Source organism: Herpailurus yagouaroundi, unplaced genomic scaffold, assembly GCF_014898765.1.
Source record: "Herpailurus yagouaroundi ecotype Mexico unplaced genomic scaffold, PumYag 202, whole genome shotgun sequence".
NCBI classification, from domain to species: Eukaryota; Metazoa; Chordata; class Mammalia; order Carnivora; family Felidae; genus Herpailurus; species Herpailurus yagouaroundi.
Window position 1 is genome coordinate 13101538 of NW_024412433.1, and position 23716 is coordinate 13125253.

The following is a 23716-nucleotide window of genomic DNA, read 5'->3' on the forward strand; positions in this document are numbered from 1 at the left end:
CTGCTACAGGGGAAAAAAAATGTGGAATTCTACCAATGCTTCTACAGCATTTCTGTTTTTGTCTATTTCTTAGGCAGAAGTCAGAATAACTTGTTGAACAATGGAAGAGAAAGGGAATACCTAGAAAGATCAAAACAATATTCTGCTACCAGACGTTTTATAGATTGGAAAGACTTTGGTAATGCAGGACGTTTTTATGTATCCTCAAGACTGAGTTAATGTGCACAGGAAATTACTATTGGGCATTTGGGGTCAAAACTGATGTTCCTCTTGCATGGGTTATTACCACATTTTTATAGAAATGGCTTCGATGTTGTTGGAAGATATAAAATTGTTGCTAATAACGCAGTGCATGGATTCCTACAGCAATTTAGAAACCAAGGGCAGAAGGTTCATACCTCTGAACACCAAGATCTGGGAAGTCCCAACCCCAACAGGGTACTGTGTAAACAGAGTTGTTTGGGGGGTTATGAGACTCTGGGTACCAGTTCAAACTTAGCCCCTAATTAACTGTGAGGCCTTGAGCAAATCGCCTTCGCCTTCTGAACCTTCATTTGCTTTTCTTTAAATGAGGCATTTGGACTCAAGGGTCTTCAAGTTTAGGATTCTACTGATAAGTACCAGAATACATTTTATATTAACGATTCCCAGTCCTAACTGCATAGTAGAAACTTTTGGGGAGCCTTCAAAAAATATCCAGGCCTGGGCCACCAGTAGGTTAGATTGCTGAGGCTGGAGCCTTGACATTGGTAATTTTTTAAAAGCTTCCCAAGACTTTCTGAAGTAAAGCCACGGTTCACAATCACTCTTGTATGCTTAATGGAACATTTTTAGCAATATTTAATATACTTTTCATTACTCTTTTGTAGACTGGGTGGGTTATTTCCCTGGTTTTTTCTATTTTAGCTGAAAGCATTTTAATTATCCTTCCTTACCCAAGAGAAAGGGAAAAAAAAAGTAGAAGCTAATCAATTTAAATTTATTAAAATTCCATGAAAAAATGTTATAGGTGGAGAAGAAAAATGTTTGACCACATCAAATTTTAAAATGGTCTCCATCATTTATTTATTTATTTATTTATTTATTTATTTATTGCCTATCTTCACAAATAAGGGGAAATGGAGCTGTTAAAGCTAAGAACACACACAATCAGTGAGTGGCTGGGCAAGAATTTGTTGTTGCATTTTGATTCTTTTGCATGGCTTCCTCAGCTAGGCTGCCTTATAATTGATAAAGAAACGAGCACTTTTAGGAAAATAACTGGCTGATTTACATCACCTGCCAAACAATCATTAGGAGACACAAAGTCATGATGTAAGGTAGCCAGAAAACATCATACTTCCTTCTCAGTGTTGTCTGTTCTCGATGCCTATTTTTTTTAAAGGTCATAGTGCTCTCTCTTGATTTTCGAAGGAAAGACAAGCTTTTCCACTAGTAGGTGGGAGGTGTGTGGGTAGTCGAATATATGCACAGGTGCAATCAACTTTAATTAAGACTCAAATCATTTTAACAGGCAGATGGAAAAATGCTTCAATCTTCTTTAAAAGAAACAGAGGCATTAAGGCACTAAAAATATTAATGCATGGGAAGGAAAATATCATTTACATTCTTCCTGAAAGATGCAATTCTGAAAATACATTCATAAATGTTCCTGAAGCAAACACTAAATGCTAAGAACAATCCCTTCATCACAAAGGGTAAAAAGAATTAAATTCTATCAAAGCAAATGCAAAACTTAGATTGTCGGAATCGCAGTTACTAATGGCCATATTTGGGGGCTTAAAAAAGTCAGATCTATTAAAATTTCATAAGCAAAGCAAGGTGGAATTTTTAACCCTTTTAGGGGTAATGTAACTGATGACTGCACACCTGAATGTATAAGGCATTACATTTCTCGCTAACTGTAACTGACCAATTCTCTCGATAAATATAGCTAGAGTAGAGAAGTTGGCCAATCATTATCGGCCAATCTGGAATTCTTCATAGTGTTCTTGTGGAAAAACTACACATATAAATTTGAAGACGGAGGGGAAAGAAAACCCAAACCTTGTTTAGGAAAAGTCTCCAATTAACTAGGTTTGTTTTCCCCCCAAAAATGGTATTTTAAATGCAGTCAGCCAAGAAGTTCATGTTAAGCTATGGGCAAAACCAATGGAAATGTATCTAAATGCTGTTTTAATTTTTAGAAGCCATTCAGGAGAGCTGCAAGTCTTTATAGGTTGTGCTTTAAATTTTTTTTTAATGGTTATTATTTTTGAGAGAGAGAGAGAGAGAGAGACAGAGAACAAGCAGGGAAGGGGCAGAGAGAGAGGGAGACATAGAATTGGAAGCAGGCTCCAGGCTCTGAGCTGTCAGCACAGAGCCCCATGTGGGGCTCGAACCCACAGACCACGAGATCATGCCTGAGCTGTAGTTGCCCACCCAACTGACTGAGCCACCCAGGCGCCCCTATAGCTTGTGCTTCTATATAACATCCTATTTTTTGCTCTGATATTTGAACCTCATTGGATTTCAGTTTGTCTATAACACAATTCCCTGTCTATAACAGGGAATTAAATAAGACTATTTCCAAGGCCCGGCAAATATTTTTTTAAGTGCCCACTGTGTGACGCATCGTCTAAGGACGGAGAGCAGGAAGTTAAGGATCTTATCTGCCATTTATTCTCTTTGGAGTCAAGGAAGGTAGGGTATAAGAGTTTCCTGGAAATCATATATAAAAATATTATTCTACCTATTTTTCCTTCCTTCCTTCCTTCCTTCCTTCCTTCCTTCCTTCCTTCCATCCTCCCTTCTTTCCTTTCTCCCTCCCTCTCTTCCTTCCATCCTCTTTCTTCTCTCTCTCTCTCTCTCTCCCTCCTCCCCTCTCTCTTTCCTTCTGTCTCTGTCTCTCTTTCTCAGCTTACTTTTAGGTTGGGTACATGCCACCTGCTCCCTTCTTTCACCTTGCCATCATCACTTTTTTTTCACGCACACACACATACACACACACACACACACACACACACACACACACACACAATGCACATATGAACTGCATTAATCACAAAGTTCCTCAGGAATAAGAGGTTTATTTCTCACCTGTTTATTAATTAAATGCAAATAAGACAGGACCTGGATTACATGTTATTCCTTATTTCTGATGTTCCCAATACTCTTTATTACCGTGATGCCTTGTTTCATAAGTTATCTGCTGGCAGACTTCTTTGTGGCCAGATCATCTGAATGATGAATAAGGCCTTAGAGAATTTCAATGGCCATTGCATGGGGTTAGGCTTAGGGGTTAAAAAAGAGGAAGAGGAAGAGAAAGAGAGAAACCAAAGGAATAGAAGGAAAAGAACAAGAGATTAGTATTTGCAGTGCAAGATTCTTCAACTGAGGCTATGATTAAGCCTCAAACAAAACCACTCGTCAGCTGAGGGTCACCAGATCCAGTGGATCAAGGATGCCCAGGCCATTGCGAACTTCAGAACCTAAGGAAACGCGTCATGGACCAGGGGTGTCAGAAGCACAACGTAGAGGCAAGGGGGAAAGAGAAGCCCAGTGCCTTTCTCGAATGCTCTGTTCCACATCCTTTTGTCTTTTTCACTCTTTATACCTTTGTAACAATGTGTTTGACGGCCACGTCTTCCCTCATAAGGCACCCTCCCCACTAATAAATGTACCTTTCCTCTTCATTTGAATTCCTAGGTTTTACTGTCTGACATTTCAAAATAGAGATTCTAGCACCCGGAATAGTGTCTGGCATACAGCAGGTATTTTATAAACATGCGCTGAATGAATGAAACACTGAATGAACACATAGATGTGTTTAAAACACTTATGAATTAATGGCATCAAAAACTCCCCAAATTCTTAGGAATAAACTTAACCAAGGGAGTAAAAATTACTTACACTAAACACTATTTCTTCCATCAACTTTGCCGGCTCCCTCTCCTCTAGCCTTTTATTCTGGAATTTAGCATGAGGCCGACTCTCCCGTTTTGGTCAGGTTTCACACGACCCCTTATGTGGCTGCACATTAACTTTTGAAGGGAATTTACCGGATCTTCCGTAGGATCCCCTCACCAGAAAGAGCCCCAGCATGCTCGTCCTCGTGACGACTGCCCCGCCGTCTAGCTGGGTATGATTCTTGTTCCTATTCCGTGCCCTTCAATTCAGATATCTAACATACAAGCCTTCAAAAAAGTTTGCTATATCTCATATGTCTTAAAAAAAAACCCTGGAACACAGGTGTCTGAAGACCTTACTCTGGTAGATTGGATTTGACTCCTTTGTAGATCAATCATATCTGAATGTGAGCGGGTGCCTTTTAAGGGCCTTCTTTCCCTGCCTCAGTCCCAGACCCAGGGGTTTCTGTTGAGTCCCCAGGGACACAAGACGCAGGTCGGGCTTCACTTATATGGCTCAATAGCTTCTAGGGTCTTCTCTATTGTTAGAAGAGCTTTTTTTTTTTTTTTTTTTTTAAGCGTTTATTTTTGAGAGAGAGAGAGAGAGGAAGCATGAGCAGGGGAGGGGCGGAGAGAGAGTTGAGACAAGAGATGATCCCAAGCAAACACCACCCTCTCAGGGCAGAGCTGGACACCAGGGTTCGAACCCACGAACTGTGAGATCCTGACCTGAGCCAAAATCAAGTTAGACGCTCAACCAACTGAGCCACCCAGGTGCCCCAGAAAAACTTTGAAAATAGTAAAGACCGAGAATGCTGGAGCACGGTTTACACCAATACGAATAAGCAGCTGGGCTCCTTAAACGCCAGCTACCTATGAGTTTCCTGAGTCCTCCATTGATTTCCCATGGAAGTAGGTCAGGACTGCTTTTAACTGGAGAAGCTGTCCGCTGCAGGTTTCATTTAACCACGAGGAGCGAATATTAAAAATTGATGCGCAAAGCAAACCTCTGCTTAATTAGCATCTAGATAAAGACTTTACCAGGAAAGCCATGGAAGTTAATAAAAAAAAATAAGGAAATTGACAAGGAAGCATTTCAACAGCTATCGTTGTGTCAACCTTCCATTTATGAGACATTCTAGGGATGGTCACTTCATGCATTGCCTACTAACGTCCGTTAATCTGTATTTAAGAGGTTAGCATTCATTCCTTCTGTGTCTGTGGTTACGTTCAGATTTCTAGACAAGATTTAAGTGTTGTTGTTTTCTGGCACAGTTTTTCAAATGCTAACCTTAAAATTTTGTTGCCTATGAACTAACCACTTTAAAAGGAAAAGCGATATGGGGCGCCTGGGTGGGCTCGCACGGTTAAGTGACCGACCCTCGTTTCAGCTCCCGTCATGATCTCACGGTTTCGTGGGTTCGAGCCCTGCCTCTGGCTCTGTGCTGACAGTGTAGAGCCTGCTTGGAACTCTCTGTCTCTCTGTCTCTCTCTCTCCCCCTCTCCTTCTCTGAGGCTTTGCTGTCTCTGTCTCTCTCAAAATAAACAAATAAACTTAAAAAAAAAATTTTTTTTAAGGGGCGCCGGGGTGGCTCGGGCAGTGAAGCATCCGACTTTGGCTCACATCATGATCTTGCGGTTCATAGGCTAGAGCCCCACGTCAGGTTCTGTGTTGGCAGCTCAGAGCCCGGACCCTGCTTCGGATTCTGTGTCTCCCTCTCTCTGCCCCTCCCCTGCTTGCACTCTGTTTCTCTGTCAAAAAATAAAATAAAACCTTAAAAAAAAAAAAAAGGAAAAGCAATTCTACTGAAGCTGCTTAGAAAAACACTTTGAGAGCCCCCATCTGCATACTAAATATTTTTTATATGAAGCATTTTGGGCCTTCTTGGTTTCCAACTAATTCATTGGTTAATACCTATACCTTTGTGGAAGCAAGGCTTTTCTTTTAAAAGATAAACCATGTTCAACCAGAAAAAAAATTATTATATTTGAAAACTGTGTCAGCCCCCTCAGTTAGAGTGACTTTTTTCTTTCGCTGATGAAACACCTTTCACAATCACGTCAGGTTGCCTGACCCTTTGTACAATGAAGATGGCCTCTTTGTTCTCAGGGCTGTTCTTTATAGGATAGGGGTAAGTGCACTGCATCGCGTATGGTGCCCCTCCACCTTCAAGGCTCAGATATCCTCCAGCAACCAGAAAACAGCCTGCCCCCTGTGGGAACAGAGACCCGCTTACATGCTCCCCAATGCTTTATGCTTCTCACATCAGCTACCGGATGAGCCACTTAAGATGTCAGATCCTTTACCCAAACAATATGGAATCTCTGAAAATTTAATTCATTTTTCACCTGACTTCATTTTTTTAATAAAATATTTATTCTTTCCACAGAGAGCTAAAAGTCAATTGCCCCTTAGAGTTGCACACAATTTACATTTTACAGGGTCTTTTCTTGAGCCCAGTTTTCCTTTTTTCACAATCCTCTGAGGTAAATATGAAAAAACTGATACATGGAGAGTTGGACATGCCCTAAAAGCACAGTTGTTCAGTGATAAATCCATCTTTCAACCGCAGGACATTTGACTCCTGTGTCTTTGCCCATATGTGTATCTTAAGGAACTCTCCACACTACTTTGCATTATAATGAGATTGTTTTTTAAGCTGGTCAAGCAAAGGAGTTTTTTTTTTTTTTTAAATCCAACAAACGTATAGAAACGGGGATACATGTTTTACTTCCCTGAAATGCTGGAATTTAAATAGTAAATGGACCATATGTATACCACATACAATCCAGGTGATAATTTTCTATCTACAACATAATATCTTTTTTTTTTTCAACGTTTATTTATTTTTGGGACAGAGACAGACAGAGCATGAACGGGGGAGGGGCAGAGAGAGAGGGAGACACAGAATCGGAAACAGGCTCCAGGCTCCGAGCCATCAGCCCAGAGCCTGACGCGGGGCTCGAACTCAGGGACCGCGAGATCGTGACCTGGCTGAAGTTGGACGCTTAACCGACTGCGCCACCCAGGCGCCCCTACAACATAATATCTTAATACTGCTTCCCGAATCATTCAGTGGAACTCTATGCGCTGCTATTTGTAATGGACCCTACTTTATTTCCTACATAAACAAACTACTTAGATCAGATTATGGGTACTTGTTCTCATTTTCCTTGCTGAGTACTGCCTAGTTTTCCTAATCCATATAATTTTAATTTTTTAATTAAAATTTTAATTTTAATAATTTTAATTCCATATAAAAATGATCTAAACCTGGGTTCTCCATTGATATTCTTTGGAGCAGTTGATTCTGAAATATATTAACTAGTCTCTATCTGTGCATCCTGTGCAAAATCAGATTATTATCAATGCTTGGTAATCAGGGTAATCCCTTTGGGCTTTGCTATTTAAAACATGTTAGCTTTGGAAAAATAAGCCATAAGTATAAACTGAGCATGCAAAACATAGTCATAGAAACCATGGGCACTTAAACAAAATATATAGTCTTTGCTCTCAAAAATTTACCATTTAATTGTGGAGCTTGGATACACATTCATTCACTCTAGTCAAACAGCCATTTGATGATTTAAGGAACACATATTGAAGATGTACTTTGGGCCAGAAAATGTGCTAGTTGCTGCAATGAAAAAGTCTCGCAGTATTGTGCCCTGACAATTTAGTTGGGGAAGCAAACACTTAAATGCTAATCACAACACTGTGTCAGGCATGTGTCAAAAGAGTTTTTTTTTTTTTCTTTTATAAATGGAGGAGCAGACCTCCCAGGCCCTTGCCAAAAAAGCAGAAGACAGTCCAAAAAGGATTGCTAATGAGGATGTAACTTTGCATGAAAATCAAGAGAAATGTCTTCAGATGGAATACATAACAGTGTCAGACGTTCTGTGAAGTCGAAGAGAACCAAAAGAAGGCAGAGGCCAGAGCGAGAGACCAATTAGGCATCAGCCCCGTGTGACTTGGGAGTCAGCAGAAGAGGAAGCTGGACTGGAGGAAATGGGGTGAGGGGGTCAAGAATTGGAGGCGGCAAACACACAGCATTCACTTGAGTGGTTCGGCCGTGAAAGGGAAATGGAGAATCATGGCTGGAGAGACAATCAAGCTGTTTTTCTCTGAAACATCAATGGACAGTTTTATTATACTTCATATTCAGAACTCATAAACCTAGCTTGGCTTAGAGGCCAAAGTGAATTCTTCACAGGCTTCAGGTAACATTATCAATCAACCAAACAAGGACCAACCTGAGGCAATTTAATTTCGTAGGTTTGAAATTTCTCTTGGGCCCACATTGACAAAAAGCCTTCATCGTTTTGACATACCTCTCTTGTCATTAATCATTAGTAAGTAGTTAATAACTAATCAATCAAAGAATGAAACTAGTTTGTGAATCTAGGGGCAACTTTGATACTCAGAATGGGATAGCTTTGAGAGAGCAATACTTCACCTGAGTTCTGGTCATTCTGTTGGGGGCTAACACCGAAACCGACTAAATCTTCTAGTTCCTGGGAATCTAGATTTCATTTTTTTTAAGTATGTATTCATTTTGAGAAAGAGAGAGCACACGAGCAGGGGAGGGGCAGAGAGAGGGAGAGAGGGAATCCCAAGCAGGCTCTGGGCTGGACAGGGCAGAGTCCGATGCAGGGCTCGATCCCACAAATCATGAGATCATAACCTGAGCTAAAATTAAGAGTCAGATGCTTAACCGACTGAGCCACACACACTGCCCGGGAATCCAGATTTACTTGAGTCATGGGAATAAAACCTACCTCAGGATTGCCCACCCATAACAATCCATGGATTCCCCCAATATTTATTTGCTGACCCTTTCTACCTTTTGTCTTTCTTCCTTTTTTCTTTCCCCACTTAATTGCATAGGTTTCATCTACAACAAGGAAATACATGCAAACATGTATTGTTTGCATAGGAAACAATATAGGAAAAAAAAATATTTGATATCCTTTAAGTTCAGCTGCTCTGGACACACTTAGTGAGACAGGAAAGGCTGCTTCAAAAATTCATGTTACTAACACTCCCTCCTCCCTGTTAGATTCTATTTAGTATTTTCACTTCTTTCATTTGGGAAGAGCAAATGCCCAGATTCTCCAGTTGATTGGTTATTCCACTAGAAGTAGAACATGTAATTAACCTAGCTCCCATCAACTAACGACAATAACGAGCTCGCTTCAACCGAGAAGCACCATCCACCGCTACAGACACTTCGTTAAATTTGGAATTGCCATCCATTTACTGAATCCTGAAAAACAGAGTTTTTGGAAAATTAAAAAAAAAAAAAAAAAAGCTTTTCAAAGATTTTACAACTTGAACCCCTTTTCACCTGGCAGCACATATGGGCAAGACTTCCAGTCACACGATAAGAGCTACCTGGATTTATGCAGCACCTTTCTGCCAAAGAGGTTAAATGACCTGGTTGAATGTGCTTTCATCCTCCTTACCATCAAAGTTCAATAATGCATCATGTTAAGCAGATGAGAAGTCCTTCTTTAAAATGTTGATCTCTATGATTCTCTTAAAAAATGCCTCTCTCTCTCTCTCTCCAAATGCTGAGAAGTGATCCATTTTCACAGCTATTCATTTATACAGAAACTGATGACGGTCTGACATCTACAAAATGGTCCACATTTAAATGCTTTATGGCTATATTCTTTACATCTTTCTCCTAATAAATCTGCCTAGAATGGAATAGACATTCTTTTAAACAGGACACTTAAGAGCAAAAGCGACAAACGCAGCATTCAACATAGGTCATTTTGGGCTGAATGACTATATTGATTTCAGTGTGGAGTTTTCTGAGTCATAGGATCTGATTTTTCTTTTTCTTTCTACTTAATGGTCAAACATTTCTCATATGTCTTTTGTTTCCTCGAGTATAACAGCCCTCTTAAGTCACTATGTCTATTAATTCAACCAGTTCAATAAATACTTATTGTGTATCAACGTTGAGAAAAATCGTATTGGGCTGAGGGCTGCCTTAAGTAAAATGATGGAAAGGTATGACCCTTGACCCCCTTGGCCAAATGTCTTAATAGGAAGAAGAAAAAAAAAAAACTTCACAATTTGTCAGAATAAGACACATACTGTTATAGAAGTACAAAGTGCTCTTGGAGTTTGAACGAGATTATTATTTGTAGACAATAGCATAAGAAAAACTCTGTGAAGAAGTAGGTAGGCTCTGAGCAGATTCAAGGATTAGACTTCGTTTTATGGACTTATGAGGAAGCCCTTCCAGAAACAGAGAACAACATCAGACAGACCGTCTCACAGGGAGGAAGAGAATCATGTTTTGAGGGATGTATGCATCATCCAGTAATCCACAGATGCATCAAACAACAGAGCCAGAAAAGACACACAGTTTCAGCACCTAACATTTTCATTTGAAAAGTGAGAAAACTAAGGCATTAAGAGATGGACTGACTTACCCAAAATCTCAAAGCTTTTTAATGGTTGAGCCAAGATGGAAACCATCTCTTGTGACATCCAGCCCCTGCCTGAGCCTTCTAGATCATATATAATTAGGAGCTAAGACAAATGTAGGGCCGACAGGCACGCCTTTACTTATAACTAATATTTTATTACTTATAGATGTCAAAGTGTTGAAAACCTAGGATATTAAATAAAAATCAGAAATTGGATTTTTTCTTTGAGGCAATTCAATAGGAGGGAAAGAAATCAGTCCTCCTACTATATTAAATACAAGCTAAGGGAATCTTGTGTTGTTGTTGTTGTTTTAATAGACTGGTGTAGCTTTGTTTCTGAATTGAAATGTTTTTGCATTTTATAAATGTAAAGCAGGGAGGGTTCTTCTTAATGGAGAAAATTGTTGATTAAATTGCCAACGAGAAAGTGCACTTAAAGATCCAGCAGCTGGAGAATATAAACACAGGGGATAAACACGTCTGCCTGCATCAATCAAAGTTGCCAGCTACCCCCAGAAAGGTGAGCAATTATTTATGAAATTATGTCTTCTTCAGTGATTCTATGTTGCAATCCAAGAAGAAACTGAATGAGGAAAACAGACAATGTCATGGTCCCAATTAACCAAGAAGTCACACGCATTTGCAGAATCAAGGGATTTTACTTACACTCTTTTAACCTCATCATCTCGAAAAGAAATTTCTTGAGCTTTAAAAAATAGTAATAATTAAGTAGGTCAGTATGTTCTTGAAGAACTATGTTTTTTTTTTTTCATTTTAATTTCAAAGATACGTGTCTGATTCTGTCATCCGCACATTAACACAAATCTAAAGAGAAAAGAGGTGATTCAAAGCTTACATGTTGCATAGGGCTCTTTCAGAGCGTTTGCTTTCCTAGATCAGTTTCTAGACTAGTGAGGCCAGGGCCCTCAGCGCCTTTGAGCATTGGCTGGGGTTTTTGATCCAGAAGCTACTTTTTCCCTTGGGCTAGCTACAGGCAATCAAACTATGACCTAATTATGGACAAGAAGCAAGCAGCCGAGGACAAAAGCCCTGATAACCTGGAAGTAGAATCATCTAGTTGGTAGCTCAGTGTTGAAAATCTCATGGACCAAAGAAATATACACATACACTCTTTAGTTATACTTAGAGGCATGGAGGTGAGCACTCACATCTTTTTGCCCAGGTCATTTAGGTCCACTCGACACATGAGGCCCACTGGGCAGACCACATGTCCTCCCTGAGGGGCAGCGCAGAAGCTTGCTGTACAGAAGAGCCCATCACAGTGACTACGATCTTCCAAAGTGAATTTGGGAGGGTGCTGAAAAGGTTTTCTAACCCCTTCCTAAATTGATGACAACCGTTAAGGTGTACATGCCATTGAGGAACACACTCAGCTTTCTCTTAGTAAGCTGATACCCCTGGGAGTGATAACACTCTAAGTCATTAGAGATTTGATAACAACTGCTATAATTTAATGGCAATAGGGAGGGGAAAGACATTGGGGGTGTTGGTCAGGAGTACATAAAATATCATTAAAACCAGAAACTCTGGAGCCAAAAAAACAAAAAAAAAAATTGGATTCAAGTCCCAGATTTACTCCGTGTGTGACTCTGGGCAGGCTGTGCCTCAGTTTCTCCTATCTTTAGAATGGCCATGTTAATATCGCCTGCCTCAGAGTATTTCAGCGAGGATGGAATACATGGAAAACGCTTAGACTAGCGTCTGGCATAGAGGAAACATGTAAAAGAATCTGCTACCATTATCACAGAAGCATTCTTAAGGAAAAGGTTGGGCACCACACACTTTTCCCAGGTCCCCACCGCTCGCTTCTTTGATGCATCCCGCTGTGGCCACAGTTCGTGAAATCTGGTCTTGAAACGGTTCCTAGGACAAACCTGTGTGACGTAGAAGCATTTTCCTAGAACTTCGCCACCTCATTCTCCATTACCGCCGTCAGCTCTGATGCCTGGGATCCTCGCTGTGTCATGACAGCTAGACCTCCTCATTGCCCTCATAATGCCTTCTTTCCCTGTCTTTCCAGGGAAGACCTCTATTCTGTCATATTACTGTCCTACATCAACTAGATCATGTGATCAGGTGCCCTTTCTGGGAAGCACACCCTCGTTCTGGGTCGAGGCTCCATCGGAGGGCCCCCTCTGCTCTGGCTAGCCCTCCCCTTTGGGTGGCCTGGAACCATCTCGGCAGACCTCTGGGGTAGGGACCTCTACGGGCCTGAGTTCTCCTGCCTCCCTGACCAACAGCACCAGCTCCTGCCTGAAGTAGCTCTTACTGGTGGTTCCCAAACTGAAGTGCTGAGGAATTCTGATAAAGAGAATGGCAAAGGCCTGGCATGACTAAGATGGATGGGCTAACGAGCCAGAATGGACGTGCTTCACAGATCACCTGCCACATACCCCACTATGAAACTCCCAAGGTCTCTGGGAGAATCCAGACAGAGCAAAAATGGATTTCCCTACTGATTCATCCAGATGACCCTGACTTGTCTTCTTTGAAACTGCCAACCAACCCATAGCTTACTCAACGAAAGGAAAACAACATTCACTCATTTTAAGCTCTCCCCTCTCTCTGCCTTCTCTTACAAAAATTATGTTTTTGACGTTGTTAGAGGAAAACAGTGCTTTATAGGTTTCCCTTGCATACAAGTAGAGGGCATTGCTAATTATAGCCATATATCCTTGAGTTAGAGCAGGATTACTGGGGATTTCATTAAAAAATCAACATCTCAGGCCCAGCCTCCAGAGTTTCTCATTGAATGAGTCTCTAATAAGGCCCAGGAATCTGTGTTCTTTTTTTTAAGTTCATTTATTTATTTTGAGAGAGAGAGAGAGAAAGAGCACGTGTGTACACGTGGGGAGGGGCAGAGAGAGAAGGGAGAAAAAAAAATCTCAAGCAGACTCCTCGCTGTCAGCACGGAGCCCAACACAGGGCTCGATCTCATGAACCATGGTATCATCACCTGAACTGAAACTAAGAGTCGGACGCTTCATTGGCTGAGCCACCCAGGTGCCCCAGGAATCTGTGTTTTTGAAAACACTCAGGTGAATATGCCGCAAGAAGTTCTTGGACCACTCGCCTAGGCTTTCTATGTCTTTACCTACATACTTCAAACCACCCAAGTACCTTCTCTGAAGCCTTGGTAGGTCATCACCGTCTTGGCTCAAGTGCATCATTATAACTCGGGTCCTGGCTCAACTTCCCTTCTAAGTAGCTGGAAGGAGACTTGCTGAGGCAGAAAATAGTCTGAGGCCACAGCACGGGACTCGGAGCAGAGGGAGGGGTGCAACCAACAAACGGCAGGAGAGGGACCTGACAAGGGTCGTATTATTTAAGATGTTGAAAAAACTATAGGCTTTGGTCTTTCCAGTCCTTCTGGAATAGTCTGAGATAATCTTCAGGTGTTCTGAGTGTAGCTCGAGTCCCAAATGGCTTTGAAGAATCCAAGAATTCTGCAAGTTCCAGATCCAGCCCCCAACTCTGGTCAGGAGGCTCCAAGTCACTGGGCATCCAGAAGATCTGGCCAAAGTCACAGGCTGGGGGCTCACCCACTCTCACAGCGAGTGAGAGACCCAGACTCATAGAATCTCTTCTCTGCCATCCCCTTTGGCTTCTCAATACTTGCTTTTGCCCTAGCCACTCTTTTCAGCCCCTGCTTTCACAGGAATGAAAAGGAGGAGATATAAAGTCCTGAATTATTTTGCATTCTGAATTTTACAGAAGAAAGTATTGTTAACACACCAAACCAAATGTGTAGGTTCTCCTAAAATAACTAACTTTCATTTCAGCTTTCCTAGGGCAGCCTAGTTCTTGGGAAGTCGATATTCTTACCAGCTCAGATAGGAATCCAAGAACTGGTCATTCAAGACAGTAAACTGGTTAAAGTGGCCTTTGAAAGTAAAGGTCACAGAGTCCCTACACTGAAGGTCACACACTTACATTGGATGAGAGGCTTCTAAGACAAAGTTGGGTATCTGTTCTTTGGCCTACAACTGATTAATGGTGTGATAGGACAATGAAGGAAAGAGTTGAAGGATAACAGAAGAGGTGGAGGGAGGGAAAGAGAGCCTATCTACATCAATAAAACTACCCAAAAGAAAGGTAGGAAGCCAGAAAACCACAAGAAACAGACATAAGAATTGAAATAACTTGAAATGATATAGCGGTAAAGGGTTAGTCAGAGCTACAAACTCAAATAGCCCCTGAAGACATCCCAGTAATTATTAAGCTATCAACACTGTACCACCGTTATTACAAATGGCCGGGGACAATGATAGTCACCACTGCATGAGGTGTCTCCTGTTCAGGTCACCCTGCTAGACACTTTAAGTGCATTATCACACAGTTAAGCATACAATGATGATCACAACAATGACCCTGAATCATAAAGATGGCTACATTATGTTAGTATACCCTCCCTTTTTTTCTGAAAAGTGGTATAATATATAAATACAGAAATATATTTAAATTTTCAATTACTTTTATTTTTTACATGTATTTATTTTTGAGAGACAGAGACAGAGCACAAGAGGGTCAGAGAGAGAGGGAGACACAGAATCCAAAGCAGGCTCCAGGCTCTGAGCTGTCAGCACAGACCCTGACGCGGGGCTTGAACTCACAAACTGTGAGATCATGACCTGGGCCAAAGTCAGATGCTTAACTAACTGAGCCACCCAGGTGCCCCCAGAAATATATTTTAAAAGATTGCCTTCCAAAATCATTCTTTGTTTAATTCAAAATTCTTTTTAAAATTAAATTAGTAAGAGTAAGTTGGAAACGTTGCTTCACTAGCAATGCCCAATATTTTAGCATTACTGTACCTCAAACAACTTACAAAAGGATAAAAGTGTGTGTGTGTGTGTGTGTGTGTGTGTGTGTGTGTGTGTGTGTTAATAAAGTGAATGGAAAGGCAAAGGTTGCATTAGATTCCTAGGTTTATTTCATCAAACCCATAAGACCCATTTATATTTACAATTGTAAAAATGTAACATAGCATGTAAAAGTCTTAAATGGGAATATTTTCAAGAGGCTGAAAGATGAGATGTAACAGTACAAAATTGTACATCTCCGTTAATGTGGCATATTGTTGTGGATAATGAAACTCTTCACCAACGCCGACTCAACATCTTGGGTTTCTTTTGATTTTCTAATATTGATACCGGATGAGTGGGCCTACATCTTTGTTTTTCTTTGCTCTATCTTTAGGCCCACCATGTCTCTGTGTCCTTCCATGGTCTCTATGTGTGCCTTTCCATGTGCTTCATATATTGGTGGCCATATTGGCTTATATGTCCATCTCATCCTGTATTTGCATTCCTTTTGTATCTTTCTTGGTGCCTTAGTCTCTGAATTAGTCACTTTGTTTTTTTTATGTTTCTAATTTTTCCTTAAATTTTCTATTAACATCTCTCCACTTATACCTTTCCTATCTCATGCTCTCCCTCGGGGGTATTATAGAATTTAATTATATTCTTCATTGTGACTTGAATGTTTTTATAGGAACATATATTCATGCATTTATATTAAACATAGGCAAAATCTTTCTTTTAAAAATATTTATTGTTTTTTTTAAATGTTTATTTATTTATTTTGGGGAGAGAGAGGGCCAGGGAGGGGCTGAGACAGAATCCCAAGCAGACTCCCAGTTCTCGGGGCACAGCTCAGTGCAGGGTTTGATCCCACCAACCATGAGATTATGACCTGAGCCGAAATCAAGGGTCAGATGCTTAACTGACTGAGCCATCCAGGCACCACCTCCCCCAAGAAAATATTTTTTTTTTAATTTTTTTTTTCAACTTTTATTTATTTTTGGGACAGAGAGAGACAGAGCATGAACGGGTGAGGGGCAGAGAGAGAGGGAGACACAGAATGGGAAACAGGCTCCAGGCTCTGAGCCATCAGCCCAGAGCCCGACGTGGGGCTCGAACTCACGGACCGCGAGATCATGACCTGGCTGAGGTCGGACGCTTAACCGACTGCGCCACCCAGGCGCCCCAAGAAAATATTTTTTATTTGAAGAGAAAAATATTCTAAATACTATTATGGTGAATACTCCAAATTCACTGTCAACATATCTGTACTTCGCCTACTTCTCATAAAGACAAAAATTTACAGCAATAAAATACAAATGAATCACCTCTTATGTGCCTCATAGATTCCATCTCTCCGCACAAAATTAAGAAATAGTAATCATAACCAATTGAAATAAAATTTATTATCATGAGAGAGACTATTAAGTGTCCTCACATAGAACAAAGCAACATTACAATGTCCCATCAACCAGGGGATAAAACTTCCTAGAACAATTAATACAAAGGCCTTATTTAGAAAATCATGCAGTGAAATGGAATTTATTTCTTTCCTATTACTCAATCCGTATCAACAGCTGTAAAGCTTTTAAGATATGAAAGTAATAAGTTAGGTGTATCATTACAGATTATTTAAAAAAATTTTTCAGTGTTTTATTTTTATTTTTGAGAGAGAGAGAGAGAGAGAGAGAGAGAGAGAGAGAGAGAGGGAGAGGGAGAGAGAGAGGGAAATGCAGAATCCAAAGCAGGCTCCAGGCTCTGAGCTGTCAGCGCAGAGCCCTACACGGGGCTTGAACCCATGCACCGCGAGATCATGACCTTCACAGAAGTCAGAAGCTCAACTGACTGAACCACCCAGGTGGCCCACGTTATAGATTATTAAGATAAGAGTTGAAGGCACATATTTTATGTAACATAGATTTTTCAAGTTAAAACAAATATTAAATTTTCTTTGAATTGAGTATTAGTAAATTATTGTAATTGGCACTTCCGGGAAAGCCAGAGGGTATGGAGGATAGAAATACCAGCCTTAACTTTGTTCTTTAAATGTAAAAAACAAAAATACTTGAAATTTAGGAGTCATGAATGTCTACTACCTCATACCATTTATTCTGTTCCTATGGTGTCAGTAGGTGTCTATAAATCCTATCTGACAAGACTAAAGGGGAGCGTTGCCTCACTGAATATACTAACAACAGTGATTATAGGTTAACTCTCAAATATCAACAACTTTGGATCTTCTTTTCGAATTACAGAAAGATCCTGAGAGCCACAATGCTTTTTTTAGCCTCTGATAGTGTCTGTTTTCTTCTGGAGTCCAAAGTAAATAATATGAAATTATTCTTTGCACTATCTGCATTTTTCTCCCCGTCCCTTCACATACAGTAAGATATCGAAGTCAACGTAACACAAGACATGCCCTTTCTCGGAAGGGTTTGATACACGGTTAATAGCACACGAAAGGAAGAAATTCAATCTTCAGATCCTTAAAAGCTATAAAGAGCCTGGATCACTTTTCCATGTATAAGCTTTGTTTCACAAGTACACAAAGCTCGTTTTGGACTCGAATGGAGAAGTCTGTGACATATAGCACATAGCCGAATTCTAACAGATGGATTTTTCTTGAAATAACTTCATTAGTTAATCATTTCTTTTACATATACTTTTTCTAGCTAATTGGTATAGCTGCCAGCTGGAGCTGTTAAGGATCCTCCAAAGACACTGGTAGGTAGGGAGAAAATCCAATAATTTCACCAATTCTAGAATGAAACGTCCATTTATTTCACACTAACCATCACATATTTTGAAAGTAAAATCTTTTTCGTTCATTTTTTTCCTCCAACTTATTCCAAAAATCTTAACCGATCTGTGCTTAAACCAAATCAATCATCTAGAAGAAACTTTAAACTTTGATAAATTATTTAGGTCAGGGTTTACCAAACTTGCCTCTCCTCACATGGTGGCCCAGATCATCTTTTTGTGTCAGCTTTTAAGCAGCATCTCTGCCTCTATCTTGATATCAGTGGTGTCCCTAGTTGTGACAACTGAAAATGTCTCCAGGCATTTCCAAAAGTCCTTGGGGCCCAAATTGTTTTTTACTGAGAACCATTATTTTATTTTATTTTTTGTTTTATTTGAGAGAGAGAGAGAGAGAGAGAGAGAGAGAGAGCGTGAGTGGGGGAGAGGGGAAAAAGGATAAAATCTTAAGCAGGCTCCACACGCTCTCACACTGATCCTGATGCAGGGTTAGATTCCACGACCCTGGGATCATAACCTGAGCTGAAATCAAGGGTCGGATGCTCAACCAACTGAGCCACCTAGGTGCCGCAAGAACCCCTATTTTAGAAATAAATTGCTCCTTATTTTTAATTCAGTTTAACGCTAATTTTGGGGGCGTCAAGGTGGCTCAGTCAGGTTAAGCGTCTGACTTTATTTTAGCTTAGGTCATGAAATTGAGATTTGTGAGTTTGAACCCCATGTCAGGCTCTGTGCTGACAATGTGGAGCCTACTTGGGATTCTCTCCCTCTCTCTCTCGCTGTCTATACCCTTCCCCTTCTCGTTCTCTCTCTCTCTCTCTCTCTCTCTCTCTCAAAATAAATAAACTTCAGAAAATTAAAAAAAATCATTTTAAAAATGCATGTATGTATTTAACTTCAGACATGTCTAATAGATTAGAAATTTTTTTTCCCTTTAGTCAGTAAATGAAATGATTTGGGGGGCAGGGGATTACTTACGCAGTAATACTTACATAAATCTCTCTGGGTAAACAAGCAGAAAAGGCAGGATAAGTGGCTTCTAACTACCAATACATATTAATTATTCTAAGAAATGCCGTCATCATCTCCATCGTCAGAAGTATTGATTTTTTGTTTTTCCTTTAAGGAAGGAACTCAGTGTGACTGTGGGAGAGGATATATACAATCCTGCATTGGGATGATCTGAGATGAAAATGATTAATTACCAGTGTAGGTACCTAAGGCATTTTTAAGCCAGGGAAAGCAGTGTAATTTCATGAAACAGACACTGAGAAAACTGGGATTTGTTCGGACTTTCCTGTAAACTTATGAAGTGATTTGGGGCTCACAAAAGGATTAGTCGTTATACAGAGACATTTCCCCATCTTCAGAGTTCAGTGGCCACCCATTCACCACTTAGTGGTCTTTCTGTAATTTATAGATCAGCGTCTCTAGGAAGAGTAACATAGGCATAAGATTCTAATTACCAGAGTTGTTAAAAGGGAAGCAATGAGCCTTTTCCAGTTTAGGGTGAATGTAAGAATATCACAGCACGAAGTGTGCAAGGAGAATCGTTCATTGCATTAAAAGAAATACTAAGTTCCATTCTAATTTCTATGCTTCCAGCAAAAGCATCGGACTAGCATTTGCTCAAGTGGGTTTTTAATGTAAAGAGAAAGATACATGTTAACATTTATCAATATGTTTGAATGTCTACCTTTTTCTCAAAAAATCAAGACATTTACCCCAAAATTCCATAGTGACCTGTTTACTTTGTTCGACTTTCCCAGAGCCACTGTGACCGTTTAGATTTTACACTTCGTCCCGCAGAAAGTCATTCTTCTTTTTCCTAACATCTCTTCCCTAGGCCCGCTGTCCCTTGGAGTGCTTCCAGAATGCCCTGTGTCCTTCAGCACCGCAAAAGTTAAATAACCCACTTTGCAATTTCTCTCTCTCTCTCTCTCTCTCTTTTTATAGGGTGGGTGGGTGTGTGTGTGTGTTTTGTTGTTGTTGTTGTTGTTTTTGTTTGTTTGTGTTTTTTTTGTTTTTTTTTTTTTTTGTTTTTTGTTTTTTTTTGAGAGCAGCGGAGACAGGGTGCAAAGCAGGGGAGGGGCAGGGAGAAAAAGAGACACAATCTGAAACGGGCACCGGGCTCTGAGCTTGACGCGGAGCCCCAGGAGGGGCTGAACTCCACATGAACCCTGAGGTCACGACCTGAGCCAAAGTCAGCCGCGGAACCGACTGGGCCACCCAGGCGCGCCCCCACTTTGGAATTTCAGCTGGAAGGACCCAAGGCCCTGCCCTCGGGGCTTCACCTGCACCCCCGGGGCTTCGCCTTACTTCTAAGGGAACGTGGACTCTGCACACTTACTCTCTGCGGGGTCCTTAGACCTGCGGCCGCTCGACGACGACTTGCGCAGCAGGCTCCGCCCGGAGGTGAAGAGGCTGGTCAGTTCTTCCAAGGGGCTCGTGGGGGTCCTGGAGCGGGAGGCGCCCGGCGCGGGGCCGTAGGTGTTCACCGCGGCGTTGACCATCTTGGCCCCGTCCTGCGACACGGGCCTGGCGCTCGGATGCGGCCCCGCCGGGGAGCCCCTGGACAGGCTGCCCGGGTGCACCGCGTCGTAGGGCGGCGGCCGCTTGAGGCTGAGCGGGGTCAGGGACCGCCCCATGCTGACCGGCGACGGCGAGGCCGAGTGGCTCTTCGGGTAGCCGTGCGGGGACTGCGTCCGGTACAGCGTGGACGGCGGGGGCGGGGACGAGGACAGCGCGGTGGCCGCGGAGGCCGCGGGGCTCGGGCCCAGGGCCGCCGCCTGCTCTTTGTCCAGCTTGGGATGGCCGGAGGCGTGGGAGGGCAGTGCGGACGGCGACGCGCCCGGCTGCTGCTTCATGTAAGACACGTTTTCCAGCACGGGCAGCTTGGTGACCTCTAGCGGGGTGAGCGGAGACTCGTCGGAATTGGGGGAGCACTGCACGGGCGCGGGGGGGAACACCAGCAGCGGGGGTCTGTGGGAGAGCAGGTTGGGGAAGGGCGGGGGGATGTCACAGAGCAAACCCTTTGGAGTACATGGCACGGAGGACTTGGCAAAGTCCGAGTCAGGCACCGTGGGAGTAGCACACTGCGAAGAGCAACTGTGATGGTCAAGGTCACATTTGGAATCTTGGCCCAAGTCGTCGAAGATGGGGTATTTCATCTCCTCGTAGACGGCCTCACTCTGGTCGTCGTCCTCCTTCCTGAAGTCTCTGAGGATGTTGCCCACCATCTCGATGTACACGGGCTCCTCCTCCTCGGGGTCGCCCGCAGGGCTGCTGACATGGGACAGGGAGGGGTCGCGCGGGAGCGACGTCCTCCGCGGCCCGTGCTTCTTGATGTACGTTTCATCGAAAGAGGTGCTCAGCTGAGTGTTCGGGTTGCGTTTGGGTTTGGGAGGAGGGATCTTCTTGGAATATTCATCACTGTGTGGTCTCGGTTTGGCGGACACTGCAAAAGAGAAAATCAAAAAAAAGGTAAAATAGATTATTACAATAGGAAAGCCTTCGAAAATGACTTCTACTCGAGTTGGCTCCTAGGAACTTTTTTTTTTAAGTTTTTATTTATTTTTGAGACAGAGAGAGACAGAGCATGCACGGGGGAGGGGCAGAGAGAGAGGGAGACACAGAATCCGAAGCAGGCTCCAGGCTCTGAGCTGTCAGCACAGAGCCAGACATGGGGCTCGAACTCACAAGCTGTGAGATCATGACCTGAGCTGAAGTCAGATGCTTAACCGACTGAGCCATCCAGGCGCCCCCCCCCCTTTTTTTTAATTAATACTTATTTGTATTTGAGACAGACAGTGTGAGAGCTGGGGACAGGCAGAGAGAGAGAGAAGGAGGGAGACACAAAATCCAAAGCAGGCTCCAGGCTCTCAGCTGTCAGCACAGAGCCCTGTGTGGGGCTCAAACTCACGGACCTCGAGATTATGACCTGAGCCTAAATCATAAGCATAACTGACTAAGCCACCCAGGCGTCCCTACTGCTATGAATTTTTGATCGGCGTAGGAGGTGGTAATCTGCTTCATTTCTAGTTTGAGGCTTAGACTAAAACTCAAAAAAAGTCAAGCACTTTCCATACGTAGGAAAACCTGATAAAACAGTACTAATATTTGTCTTCAAACTAATATTAATAATCCGACACTGACAAAGCATTAACCAGGGCAATTCGTCCCTCTGCCTTAGAATTTCTAAAGAGAAACCTTCCAATGAAACATGTTCCATTAAAACGATCATAAACTTCATAAAGATTAACCTCCAAGAATTAAGTGAGAAACTCAGGAGGACAAAATCAAGTTTCTTTGAGCACAAATGGTCACAAAAATATCATGGGATTTGAGCCCTTTTAATGTTGTGGCTATTGCACATGATCGCATCTCGCTTTCATTTAGGATAAAAATGTCCTAGCCTGCTAGACTTAATCTCTGCCTTGGTTCAGATAAATAACTTCTATACAGATGGGTCTGATATTTCAAGGGAAATTGATGTGAAAATCTTATGAGGCTAGACAAGTTAATCTCTGAATCTCCAGGTATTGTTGATTAGGGTGTATTTGTCTGTTTTTGTTCATGAGATCTCTTTTGATATCCCAAATGCTATCTTGGAATGAATTTATTAGGTATGTTGCACTGAGACATCACAACCCCCTCGAGCGCCTTACAAGGAAATAAACCAGAGAATGCTGTGTAAGCTTCAAGAATAACTTTTGGAAACTCACAACAGATATACGTACGAGTGCATTCAACAGCCTACTGCGGGCACCCCTTGTAATGAAACGTAAACTCTGACACTATACAGTGGGGTGGAACAGGCTGGCAACTTGTCTGTGACTGAAATCAATTATTTAGCATGCAGGGAAGGTACTGGCATCTTGTTATTATCTCATTAGCTCATTGTGCTGATATATGATTACAATGATTATCATTATTATGCAGTGTGGTGGAATGCAGTTACTTACAGTAAATAGTAGCATATAATGTAAGGTGACAGTGTAGCTTATAGGTGTAAAACGATTGAGAAAATAACAGGCTTCCTGACAATTTGCAGCCTTAAGGGCGGGGACGGGGGGTCTCAAGACACAAATCAGGAAACACCTGAGATCATTTTGCTTTTTTCAATTAGCATACTATGACACAGGAGTTTTTCTAAAGCTTACTAAAGGAGAAGCGAGTGCTTAAAGATTAGTTAGCAGGCTGCTCTGCACATCAAACATGGCTTCAGAGGGAGGAAGCTCATCAAACATTCTAGAAGTGGTTATGTCTCTCACTTTTCTGGGTCATTCTTTCAAATATTCTACTCTTCTGTGCCCCTAATGAGTGAGTTTTTACTCACTACACTCAAACACCTCTTTGAAGGGAAGTTTCTTAATGTATCTGGGCTTCTCCTTTAACTCATATCGGGAAAAACTAGATGCTGAGTTCCAGGGGGTTATAGCAATAGAGTCTGTTAGTGCCAAAAGGGAAAAGCCTAGAGACACAATTGGGTGAAAAATACCTAGAGAATTCTTTAGGAGGGACTCAAAGTGGACCAGTAGCTCCTCTCTGTATCTCTCACTGGTCTTAAAGTTTACTGGTTTTAAAGACTACTGTGTATGTTAATTTTCATGAATTAAAAAACCCATCAGATGATATATAAAAATGTGAGCCCGATGCATAAAGAAAAATTATACATAATTGAATAAAGTTGACTTAGTACTTGAGGGCCAGGGAGTTAATACGCAGAGGAACAAAAGCCTATCCAGACTATTCTTCTGAAGCTTGTTTCCTACCTTCTTCCACCTCAGAGTCTTATATAGG

General features: G+C 41.8%; 1 protein-coding gene across 8 annotated transcripts in view; it reads right to left on the reverse strand.

Annotated features, from left to right (window-relative positions):
• NYAP2 (neuronal tyrosine-phosphorylated phosphoinositide-3-kinase adaptor 2) overlaps positions 1 to 23716 on the reverse strand; it is a 274769-nt gene that overhangs the window by 97595 nt on the left and 153458 nt on the right. For all 8 annotated transcript variants that reach the window (XM_040450859.1, XM_040450853.1, XM_040450854.1 and 5 more), the window contains one exon: positions 20265 to 21371. In XM_040450859.1, the coding sequence (XP_040306793.1) occupies positions 20265 to 21371 (1107 nt within the window). The remainder of the gene's footprint in view (positions 1 to 20264; positions 21372 to 23716) is intronic.